At 45.3% G+C, this 13,146-nt stretch overlaps 1 protein-coding gene across 7 annotated transcripts in view; it reads right to left on the bottom strand.

Moving 5' to 3' along the window:
* The window catches only part of atrnl1a (attractin-like 1a), a 197,887-nt gene that overhangs the window by 30,847 nt on the left and 153,894 nt on the right, over positions 1-13,146 (bottom strand). For 6 of the 7 annotated variants that reach the window (XM_068567293.1, XM_068567297.1, XM_068567294.1 and 3 more), the window contains one exon: positions 5,723-5,818. In XM_068567293.1, the coding sequence (XP_068423394.1) occupies positions 5,723-5,818 (96 nt within the window). The remainder of the gene's footprint in view (positions 1-5,722; positions 5,819-13,146) is intronic. The other variant, XM_068567295.1, reaches the window with a different exon arrangement.

Here is a 13,146-nt window from a genome sequence, read left to right as displayed (position 1 = left end):
GGGGCCATATACTGTGTGATGAAGTGGCTTTTACTGCTATTTAACATACGGAGGCTTGTGGTTAACAAGAAGCAGGAGGCGCCATCATGAGCAGGTTAGTAGATTCACCACAAACACATGGATATTCATATTTCATGTGCCGTGGTCGCTATCTTTCCATGAGTGGAGATGATCGTCTGTTGAGTTTTGGTATGAATTCTTGGGGGAAAAAAAGGTGCTTTTCTTTGTTTGGCACACTTAAAATTAATTAATTTTAAGGTTACCCAGACAGTCGTTTAGTGCAGCGGTCGAAACCACTCGTGCCGTTCTGAGGGTCCCTTGGCATCGGGCCGCACAGAAAGATTAAAAAAACAAAAAAAAAACGTAACACATAACCTCTTGACACCTGTCAAGAAGTTACGTGATACGTTTTTTTCATTTACATCCAACGTATCACGTAACCTCTTGACACATGTCAAGAAGTTACGTGATACGTTTTTTTCATTCACATTCAACGTAACACGTAACCTCTTGACACATGTCAAGAAGTTACGTGATACGTTTTTTTCATTTACATCCAACGTAACACGTAACCTCTTGACACATGTCAAGAAGTTACGTGATACGTTTTTTTCATTCACATTCAACGTAACACGTAACCTCTTGACACATGTCAAGAAGTTACGTGATACGTTTTTTTCATTCACATTCAACGTAACACGTAACCTCTTGACACATGTCAAGAAGTTACGTGATACGTTTTTTTCATTTACATCCAACGTAACACGTAACCTCTTGACATATGTCAAGAAGTTACGTGATACGTTTTTTTCATTTACATCCAACGTAACACGTAACCTCTTGACATATGTCAAGAAGTTACGTGATACGTTTTTTTCCATTCATTCTTTCTGTGCGACTCACAGACCGGTACAAGCGAATGAAAAGAAACGTACCACGTAACTTCTTGACATATGTCAAGAGGTTACGTGTTACGGTTGTTTTTTTTTACACGAAACCGGTCCATGGTGCGAAAAAAGGTTGAGGACCGCTGGTGAACGCACAGCAGGTCATTTCCAATTTCCCAATTTAAGTTCAGTCACCTCACTCATCTACTTACAGTTATATCAAAATATCATATAAAATAAACACTGACTAAGAAGGGCTTTTAAATTATATGCAAACTTCTGTTTCCAATCCAATTGAGGTGGATCAAATCAAACCAGTGGGCGGCCAACATGATACCAATGTCAATTTTTTAAATATATTCGGCTGAACCGACTTTTACAGAAATAGTATGGAAGTAGCATCACAGCATGTAACCCTCCCAAAAAAAAAGAACGAGTTCCTTGAAGTTGGAAACCGTAAGAAATTGCACATGGTTTGTTTAACCGTGAGTTTTCATCCCTTGGAGAGCGAGCAGAGGAAACACATTTACTTCCAGCTGGGACACGCGCAGTTTGTGTAAATGTACCCGCCCTGGACACCTCGCCACGTAAAAAAACCTTCTCTTGTTCCAAAAGACTGTCGCCTTATTTTAGTTCTGTTTACTTTTGTTTGAAGAATGTGATTGGAAGTTTTCATAAATATTTAAAAGAAAAAAAAACATCTTCCCAGCTGTGACAGACAGAATCATTATAAAAGATGAACCGAGTCCAGAAACCTCTCCATAAGAGCGCGATCTACAAATAGAAGAACCTTGTTCCAAAAGTACCGATAATTGCAAGCCTTCAGAGGATAGAAAAAAGGTGTCTTTGACGCGAAGCCACCTGGAGAGCATTTTAAGTTCATCTTTCATGTATCCTTGGTACTTGAAGCACGCCACACGTCCACATGAATTTATAGTGTTGTGATGGATCCTGAAAGCATCTGTCCTCTCAGAGAAAACGTCTTTGTGGTTTGATCAGACGCATCGGACGCAGCGGCTTCTGAAGGGAAAACTCAAGAAGGAAGCTCGGGGGGAGGCCAGTGTTCCTCCGCTTTGCAAGAAGATGCAGTATTTACCCGTGCGGCCTCACAATGTGACATTAATTGTGACATCAGATAGTTGGCGGTATGAAGCATGTATGAAACATGCACGCTGACATGTCAACCGCTCTCTCCTATGTGATGTACCGGTGTTCATAAAACAGTAATGTGTTCTCCCAATTACACTCTAGTTACTGCCTGGATCGTGTGAAGGAAGCATTTTTTAAGGGCGTTAGGGTGTCGAAACTTATATGAAAAGGCAGACGTATGCATATTCAGTGCTCTAAATGACCATAAAAAGAGTATTGATGGGTTGATAAGAGCAGCTATTGTGTCGCAAGAGCGGGAAGAAAAAAGAAATTCATTGCTGAACATTTCACATGTATGTTTAGCGACATTTTGGGAGAATGATTTCTCATTTGTGTTGTGTTGATTACTTCTGTTAGCTGTTAGCTTCGTTAGCCAAACTCACTGTAGGTCTGTAGGAAAAAGCTGTTTTTGCTATTGTTGATGAACCCGAAAAAGAGAAAGGAAAAGTCAGCCGCCAATGACGATGGAAAACAGTCAATAAAATACGACGCCAATAAACTACGAGGTCAATAAAATATGTTGTCAATAAAAACTTGTAAATCGCTAGAAGTCCTTGAGCATTCAGACACTAATGAGCAAACACACTTTGATGGTCCAACAGTGTGTGAACTGAGCTCTGGACAGACACGGAGATGCACACACACGAACGAACACATGATCTCCTGCTGAGATAACAAAACATTTCGCTCATCTTCCTCTAATTGATATTAAGGCGTCTAAAAATATTGTGATGTTTACCTTTCCCATCCAATCAGCTCCAGATTTTTTATTATTATTTCTAGTTGTTACACTCTTTAAAAAACTTGGACTGAAAGAAAACTGAGAGGCTTCACCGTCGCGCTTGTGTTAAAAAGGCCCAAAATAACATTGATATTGAACATATATAAATATATATATGTTTATATTTACTTATCTCTTTAGATGCTAATGCGCAATTCATTTGCACCGTTCTGTGTTAAGTTGTTGTTGATGTGTGTGAGGGAGCAAAGAAGAAAAATGCTCTTCACTTTCGCTTTGTATTCGTTGAAAGGAGATAAGCAATGGAAGACACAATAGACGCATTATTTATAAATAAATAAGACAAAACACATTTCACGTGCGTTAATCCTCCATTAATCACGCCTCACTCCATTCCACGCGATTATATATTCATCGTCTACTTCACACACCTTGTCCTCCCTCCCGTGCCGACCACATCACTGTGTGTGTTTATGGAAACAACAGGTGTTGTGTTCCTTGTTCGCTGTCTAAACATGCCATGAAATGGGGCGATGATGGCTCCATTTGTTTAAAGCACGCTCCGCGGCGCCGCGTAAGCGGGAACAACATAAAATAGCGGGGCAGAGCGCGGAAATGTTGCCTTTCCCTTCATTCATTACACAATTACGCCGAGCGGGCGCGCTCGACTATGAACCAGATGTTGTGTAATTAACCTCGGCGTGAAGAGAGCGGTCCGCCTCTTTGTCTCTCACCTTCAGGAGTGAAAGGGAAACCAGGCTGAGCCCCAGATAAGGGAAGGCACTCCTGAAGGTTTTTTTTTTTTTTTTTACAGACGGGGCATGAACTGAACCGAGTCCAAACTGGTCAAAAAAATAATAATATAATAAAAGAACGGAGCTCAAGCTAATTGGGCTCCGTGTGCAGAGTCCCGCCATTGTCCCTGTAACCTTCAGCTCAATGTGATGAGATGAAACTAACGGGAGGGGCACCTGGAGGAGGACTCTGTGTTGCCAGGTAAGAAGAGAGGATTTTGCATTTGCAGTATTTTTTTAAAAATATTGCATTGATGACATTGAAATTAAAAGAAATACTGAAAGATAAACTGTTTATTTTACTTCAATAATTAAAAGAAAGTATAGGTATTGTTTGCGTATTAAACTCTGCTGAGGTTGTGTAGTAAATGCATCACAACATTAGGATCAAGAAAAAAATGATATAGATTAAATAGTACGTTTTTCATTTACAGTATTGTCGTTTTAATAACCTTTAGTTGCCTGAACCTAAAAAAAAATGTTAACCACACGTCATTCAGACTTTTTGACAAAGCTGATATACGTTTTTTTTCCCCCCAACATTCAACGTTTTCACGTAGTTTCCATAAATCTAAAAAAATAATTCTGGCACCAACACACCAATTTTTTTCTTGGAAAACTACGAGAAAACGTTGAAAGTTGGGCAAAAAGGAGGCATATCAGCTTTGTATCACTATGTAGAAAAGTCAGAATGACGCCTGGTTAACGTTGTGAACATTATTTTTTAGGTTCAGGCAACTAAAGGTTATTAAAATGACAATACTGTAAATAAAAAAAACATACTTTTTAATATATATGATTCTTTCCACATCTCCAAAATCCCAGCATCCCTCCCTCTCTCTCTGTTCATCGTAACGCTGCATGTGTGTGTGTGTCACAGTACCGAGATCTCAGAACGGAGGTGACGCCACATATGTGACGGCTCGCCGCTGATCGCCCCCTGAGGCGAAGGCCACGTCTCATAGCGTGATTACCCTTTAGGACGGGAGCACCGCTGTCTCGTCGCAGCTCGCGTGCTCTGTTATCTCCGCGATGCCGATATGAGCGGCGGTGGAACCGTCCGCCGCTCTGAAAAGAGCTCGATCAGCCTCCTGAGGACCCTCCACGGCTCGGTGGGTTGAGGTCGAAGGAGCCGGCGTGTTGGAGAAGTGGAAAGTTGGATATTGAAACCAGCTGCACTTCCTCCCCTCGGCCTTTTTTTTTTTTCTCTTACCTCCGTTGACGTCGGTACAGACGTCGTTGAGACGAGCGGCGTTTGTCCGCACCTGCAGACCTCTACAACAACATCCCAAAAAGGGCCCACATGCTTGCAATCCATCCTCAGATGTCGTGGACCACACGTGCTTTACATCACTAAACAGAGTTCAGCAAACAGCATCTCTGTGAGAAAAATCACCAGCGAGCGACTGCATCGCTCTGATGCCGGTTCAAACTCTTTTTTATTGAGTTCAGTGGGAGTCGGGGCCCGTTTAAGAGCTCTTTATTCAGCAGAAGCGCTTGTGATTTGGTCGCTGACGCCGGTGATTCAGGACTCTCAGATCAGCCTTTCTGTGTTTGTTTGTGCTGCGTAGCGGCCGGTCTGCGACCACTGCGGTCCCCCTTTTGTGTTTGTTGGAGACTAATCAGGAAAACAATGGCAGAGCCGCCGCCGTTCTTCCTGAATCGACGAGAGTCCGCGTTGACTCGGCTGTGCGCTGCATTGTGGGACGGCTGCGGGCCTCCCGAGCAAACCAAATAAAGTCAAAACTGAATTTACGAACCTCTATTATTCACCTCCAATCACAACAACAGACTCCTCAAGAGTCATTTTTCCTTCCCGTCCACGGTCCGCCCACACAGGTTGTTGAATTTGTTTCTTTTTTTTGTTGTTGTAAAAAACATCTTGTTTTTATATCAACCTCTGCAGGATATTTGCATTTCGATAAGTTGCCATGAATGCAACTTTTTCTCAAAGCAGCTTGTTGCACTCGCAACGGTCTGTTGCATCCTGTTGTGTAGCCACAAACACGCCCACGCCGCCATGCGCCCACAGCGGCAGCGGGTCAGAGGCCGATCGCAAGCGCTCGTATCATGGCGTGTGTAAATAAGCACACACTCTGGCTGTGTGTGTGTGTATATCGGTGCGCGCCCTCGTGTGTGTCTTTTTCGCTCACCTGCAGCAGCTCCTCTTGGTCGCCGCCCGCCTCCAGAGCCACGTTTACCGAAGCAAAGGGACGACTGGCCATCTGCTGGCGCTCTCTCATCAGCTGCTATAGAGCGAGACAGAAGAAGAGGAAGGATTTTTGTTATTTCGCATATTACAATGAGAAAAATATTTGATTTTTGATTTAAAAAGACATTAATATTTAGTACAGTGGGACCAAAGTGACCGACAGTTGACCCGATGACCAAGCGGAGGTTAAACGGCGTCTTAAAAGGTGAGTTACAGAACAAAAAGGCGGGAGCGTTGCTCAACTTGCACCCATCTGGATGACAGATGTTACGCAGCAACCGAAATGGTACCTGCCCCGCTTTTCTAACCACAAATCCGTGTGTGATGAAGGAAGGAAAGGAAGGTTTTCAAGGACGCCCGGAGAAAAGAGAGCAGAAGAGCGACGAGGAAAAGACGATAAGGAACGGGAAGAAATGTAAAAAGAGGGACAAAGAGAGAGAGAGACAAAAGAAAAGGATGAAAGGAGGAGAATGATTGATGATTGGGGTGGGAGGAGGGAGCAGAGATCAAAGCAGAATGGTTAATAGAAGAGGAGGAAGGCTTGGAGGAGTGGTGAAAGGCAGGTGGTGGAGGGATGGAGGGAGTCAGATGGGAGGAGGAGGAAGGCGGCGCAAACTTCATTAATGAGGAAATGTCAGATGAACAAAGGCAGATGGCGAGGCCTTCACCAGCATGAGGTCCAAACACCTCGACTGAACACACACACAGAATATATACATGAAAAATAAAGCAACATATCGGGAACACGCGTACACACTCCCGCACGAAGAAGCACGCCGACAAAGTCAACTGCACCCTCGTCTACCATTCGCGCTTCATCAAAAGCTTCCCCAGCTCTTTCCACTTCACGACAGGCATGTTAATGGTTTTGGTTTCTACATTTAGCTTCGGGGGGCGGCCACCTGTTTCACGCAAAACAAACTCATTTCTGGCCGATTACGCGCCAAGCGTCTAATCATCAGTATGCTGCTAGTTGTTTGGGCAGAGAATCTGCCTGGTGCAGCACTCGAACACAAACACACACACACACAGACACACACAACTCTGATCGGTTAGACCAGTGCCGGAGAAGAAAGAGCAGGAATCTGGGATGCAGATTGTGACCCTCGCAGGAAGGGAAAATGTTGTTTGTTTGGAACCTGGGAGGGTTTCTCTGCTAAGGTGAAACACATGAAATGAACCTTCATCTCTCTGCGTGGGAAAACGCAGCTATTGCAAAAGCCAGGGCAGAAAGGAAAGAGTAAATAATAATAGATTCAAAAAAGACTTGGAAAAGTGGTCAAGTGGTTGAGGGTACATATGCTACTTTTGTTTATTCTTCATTTATACATAGCCATACGGCTCCAAAATACCAAAACAGCCAAAAAGGATGTGTGTGAGAGTTAAGAAAATCCCAATGTAAATACATTGCAAGGAAAAAAAAAATGAATATTGAGAAGAGCCACGAATCAAAAAATAGAAGCAAACAAAGCTGAAAAATTAGCATCTGAAAGAGGAGAAGAGGCGAACCATTCCTAAATGTCAATGGCTTCCACACTCTGTTACCTCCACCTGAACTGTACTTCTGTCTCCTCTCTTCGGTTGATGAGTTAAAAAAAAGAAAAAGGCGCTGCACATTGACATTAACCAGCTGTCAGGTGTTGTGCTAGTGCGCCGCCGGCTGCTCGCTTGCCAGAGTCCGGCTCTTTAAGCATGAGCTAACACCACACCTGTAGCCACATCAGCGCGGTCAGGCGCTCCGGCAACTGCTCTGTGCTAGCCCGCCGCGCCCCGCTGCGCTGCGCCAGCTAACGTGATGTCTTCCCTTGTTAGCTGTCACCGCTATTATGCTAACGATGGGCCAGATGACGGCGAGTGTGCTCGCGAGCGTCGCTGTTAGCCTCCCGCCGATGTCAGCCTGGATTTGCGGGAGCCCGGGTGAGAAGGTGTGGGAGAAAGAGGGAGAGAAAGAGAGAGAGAGAGGGTGTCTTTGTGCTCTCCGTCAGCTTCAGATGAGATAATGTAGCCGCTTGGACCATTTGGAGACCTTTCAGGTGCTTCGCGTTATGCTAACGGATTTTGCTGTGAATCACGGGGGAATTAAAACGGTAGCATTTCTGTGCGAAGGGATCAGCTGAAGCTAACTTCATCGCACTTTAGAATGATTTAACAGCATTATTTAATTACTTCCGCCTTCAAGCGACGAAGTATAAGGGTCTCAAGCATAGATTTCTAACTGCTTTGACATTTATTTAAAAAAGCATTTACGTCAGATTCAAGAAACAAAGTGAGACTCACAATGTTCACTTCTCACTGCATCCTTTTAAAGTTCAGGGAGGTTTTTTTTTTCCGAGTTGCTTCAGTTTTTGTGGACTACACTATCTTTTTTGAGCATTTTGTGGTTGTATTCGTAACCCAACCTGTGTTTTGCTTGGGTGCACCCATGTGTGTGTGTGTGTGTGTGTGTGTGTGTGTGTGTGTGTCATATGAGGTGTTCTCTCAGCTCTTCCTCCCCTAAAGCCACCGCTGCACTGTTAGTGAGATCAGACGAACCGGTGAAGGTGAGCTGGGTCACATTTGTGTGTGTGTGTGTGTGTGTGTGTGTTAAAGCGTGATAAATAGGTCTAGACGTTGGAATTACGTCGGGACATAAAAAGAGGAGGTAATATTCAGCACTGTGTTAAGTTTTAGAGTCTACTGAATATACACGTGTGCGTGTGCGTGTGTGTGTGTGTGTACGAGTGTGTACTTTTGTTCCCGTTCACCACAGGTGCACGTGTACGTACATACAAATGTTCAATTCCAACCGGCGACTCGTCTCCGTGCTCGTGCATGCGTTGTGTGTTTAACGCCCCCCAACCGCCAACCGCCAACCTTCGATCAGACCTTGAGTGGGCAACAAGGACAAGGCAGCGGCCATCTTCTCTGTCTGGCTGTCGGGCTGTAAATCAGCCATAAAACGGCTAATTAACTCTGTTGTGCTGTAAACAAGCCGTGCCACGCCAGACAACCCCAACTGGATGACAAAAGGAGGGAGGATTGGGAGGGCAGACGGCTATATGCGCCTACTTATCAACGAGGGAGAGACAGCGATAAACATTCGCTCTCCGGTTTCAAGGATTTCAGCCGAGATGCTGGAGATTCAAACTGATTCTCGGGGAAAGACACAAAGTTAACGATTCCTGCGAGTGAGCGTCCATGTCGGACGTGCCTTGTCCGGTACCCGAGGCGTGCCATCCGGACGTCCATCCATCCGGCCAGCCGTCTCAGCTGGACGGACAGACAGACTGAGAGCGCTGCAAAAATGAAGACAATCACATGGTTGAATTATGCGTCTACGGTTCAACCGAAGTAGCACCTGCGAGCTCACATCGGAAATATATCCGTAATGTGTCGTTCGCTGCTGATTTCGGGTGCACTCCCGCGCAAATGATGTGTTTTCTCGACGCGGCGAGAGGCTGACTGCAATTAAAACTCCGCATCCGGCTCCGCGATGAGCGAGAACAATGGTGTCACCACATCTGCAAGCCTGTGAACACATGTCAGTGTGTTTGTTTGCGTTGGTGTGATGGTGTGTGGGTGGGTGGGGGAGATTAATGCAGCAGCGTGAATCCTGTATTCTGGGGGCAATTGCTGTAAATATGCACACAAAACCACTCTGAATGGTCATTTTGGACAGGATGCTGGATGGATGTGGACACATTGGGCCGCACACTTTAAGAGGGACGGTGATGCTTCAACATACATGATGCAGTGTTTTTAGACATTGAGTGTGGCTCCAACTTTGGGGTAAAGCCATTGGGGAAGATGACACACACCTGTATTGTAGTATAAGACCATGAGTGGGCGAAACAGAGCAGTGACTTCCACCCGTGTCGCCCAACAATCACTGTTGGACCTCTTGTCCAAATCCCTCCCAAATCCCTGTGGAACGCCTGAAAACAAAAGTGCGAAGGCGGCAATATCCGCAGATTTAATGCCCTCGTTTGGGGGACGACACGTTCAACAATCTTTACAGAGTGTCCACATACGACGTTCAAATATTAGCATGCAAAATAAAGTAGATGCTGATGAAGCGGGATGAGCTTGACGCACACAGACAAACAAACATATAAAACACACACCCGACTCACACAGCAGAATGTGCTGACGTGAAGCGACCGAGCAGCACATTTCTCATCCGACATTACTGCCCCTGTTTCCCCAGTAGATGTAATGCAACATCAGCGTCCATGTTCCTCCAGTCCATCTGTATCCTAACTAGATGGTTTAATCAATGCCACAGAAGGCTGCAGGTTTAGGTCTGATTAATGTTTTAATCAGAGATACGAGGGGGAAACAACCCTTTCTGGACGGGGGTTGTAACTCTTCCGGGGAGAGTCAAGAGCTTCGCCATGTTGCACTGTTTGCTTCACAAGAGGCGTTAAAAGCTAATGTCAGTGTTTAACAAAGCCCGAAGATGAGCGTCAACGCAAGTTCAGTCATCACCGGGATGTTGGGACAACGGCTGCCACTGAAAACAGACTTTTCTAAAGATGACTACTGTAGATAATACAGGATCTCTGTAGCTCCCATTGTCCCATGGATCAGAATCAGAAACCGTTTATAACATTAGACATGAGACGTTAGAGATGATATGAGCCAGATTCTCCCAAAAATGCCTCCTAGAGCGGTCAATAAGACACCTTTTTGGAAAGATTAAGACCTAAAGAATCTGAATTTCCAACAAAAATCACAATAAAACAAAGTCTCGGCCTGTTAGGAAGGAGTTTCAGTCCAAAAACTGTGTCGTTCGGTTCAAAAATGGAAAAATATGACGTATTTTATGTCAAAAGATTGTCTGAATGGGGCATGCTGGGACTTAAAATGGCAGCGGGAGGATTTTTTGACGCACGGTTTCCAAAAGGTTAAGCGTACCTGAAGTCCTTTACTCGGGGCACAAACTCGCCACCGACGCAAAAGACGAGACTCACTATCTTACCCTCAGAGCGAAGCATTGGACCGCACATGACACACACACACACACACACACGTATTCATACAATCCTGATTGATACAGATAAGTTTTCAATTATTCCCTTGTTATGTGGCTTTTGAAGCTCGGTGCTGTGACTGGTAGACAGATATAGGATTTGCCTCTCGGCGTGAAATATGATATTAGGGTATTGAAGAAACAATGAATCAATTCAGGCGCGGTGTCCACAGAGACACAGCTGGTTTGATCCAATGCAGCTGCTTTACAACAACGACAACGACCACAAAAAGAAAAGGGGGGACACACACCGGTGCTCCGGCGGATTTACATCACAGAGACACCGGGAGAAAGATGCCAAATGTGTGGGTCGGATGTGTGCAGACATTCAGGTGTGAGCGCCGACGGACGGAGAGAATCACACACACACACACACACAGACACACACGGAGGAACGGACGCGTCGCTGCCTCTTGAAATTGCATTTGAGCGAGGCCAAAATGGAGAGGCGATAACGAATCTCATTTCCTGCGTGTTTGCCAAGTTTCCAGCGACATTTGTCTCCCGGGCTGAATGCGGCGAGCCGGGGATCCGAGCAGAGTAAACAAGGTCACGGATGTTCCCGCCTGATAGCATCTGCCGGCTTCCGACGCACACCGGGCCGACGCCGGTCGGACAAAAGCGCACTCGGGTATTGTTGTTTCGGCGGCGGGAAGCCTGTGGGGAGTGCGGGTCCACGAAACCAGTGCTGCCAACAAAACAACGCCTGGAGTCAAGTCACGCAACGCCAAGCAGCTCAGTTGAGACCCGCAGTCATCGGATGAATCCCAACGTCACCTCGTACATGAGAGGGTTACCCAGCTGACAATGTCACATGCTTATGAACAATGTGCGTTCTCATCTTTATGTGTTTTTACTTCCTGAGTCAAACATTTTCCAGGATCTTTCCTGAAGGGGCCGATCACACGAGACGCGGCGCTCAAAAACTCGTCGCTAGCTAAACCGTTGTTTTCCCGTGGTACGTGCTTAAAAAGTTAAAATATTCTCGACTTTTAAGTGCAGCTCATCGGCGTCACGGCAGCCAATCGGATGAAGCGAGAGGCGGAGCTTTATTAAACCAACCTTAACAGCCTTTTTTTATTTCCTTTAATCACGTCGTAGATCAAGTCTTCCTTTTAAAGTGCGTCACGTTGACATTATGTGACGATGCAGCTTTAGTGTGCAGGTGGTTTAAATACCGACGCGGCGTGACCTCATAACAGTAATGGAAACGGCCATAAATGGAGACTTGATGCTCATATGCTCACGGTGATGGATTGCATCATTTGAGAATAGTGAGGGGGGAGGATGGGAGGAGGAGGGTCTAAAACACAACAGCATGGTTTACTAAAGGTTTCTCTTGAGTTGAAGGACTTGAAACTGGTCCTTCAAGGTGTGTGCAAAACAGTCAAGTGATTGTCGACGTGCTTATGTGTGACTTCACGAGAGGGTTCGGTTGAGGGGAGACACCCTTAAGGGTCACACACACACACACACACACACACACACACACTCAAAATGTCAAGGTGTGTAACTTTAACTTGTCCGGGACGTTACGGACGCCGATCGAGTGAGCCGGGACGACCTCCTGATCCAAGACGAACATCTCCGACGCGGCGGCGGTGGAATGAATCCCCATTGATTTGGAGAGCTAATTAGAGCGAGTCAGAAAGACAAAGAGACACACAGACAGAAGGAGAAGAAGAAGAATAAAAAAGGCTTATGGATTGTGCGGCTTGTAGCCGTTACTCTGAACAAGGCAGACGCTCTCTTGTGTTATGACCAATAAGTCCCATTCAGGGCTGAGCGCCGGGCAATTACTGCGGACGCCTCGACTGGAGAAGAGACGCCGGCGAGAGACGGAAATATTTCCCGTTAAATGGAATAAAAATAGGCCAAAAATCATTGTGGCTCGTGTGAGAGAGAGAAAACTGTGACATGCTAATGCGTGGACAGTTTGGTAGCCTGCACATTGTTTAAAAGTGAGTTTGAGCTTCTGAGGCCGACGGCTCTCTTTTGCACCACTGACAGAAACACATGAAGTTTTCTTCTTCTGCTTTATCTTCTGCAGTAGAATCACAGCATGAAATTATAATACAACAATTTGACAGACATTGACTAAATGGCACTTGTTCCCATGTCAAATACAAATGAAATGTCGAGCCTTTAATCTGTTTTTTCCCTTCACAACATGTGTTGTTTCTCAACACAATGTTCACATGTGGAAAGGAGGAAGGCCGAAAGCGACAAAAACTCATACGACAAAGTGTTAAGATGGACTTCAATTCAAATGATCGGACTCACAGTCAATGAAAAGCAACGTGTGACAAGCGATGTTCACTAAAATATGTGTAAAATGAAGATGAATGGATCTA

This window comes from Clinocottus analis, unplaced genomic scaffold (genome assembly GCF_023055335.1).
Source record: "Clinocottus analis isolate CAN_PGR_092001 unplaced genomic scaffold, fCliAna1.0.p SCAF_8, whole genome shotgun sequence".
Lineage (NCBI taxonomy): Eukaryota > Metazoa > Chordata > Actinopteri > Perciformes > Cottidae > Clinocottus > Clinocottus analis.
Note: the sequence above shows the minus strand (reverse complement) of the source record. Positions and strands in the feature narration are given on the sequence as shown.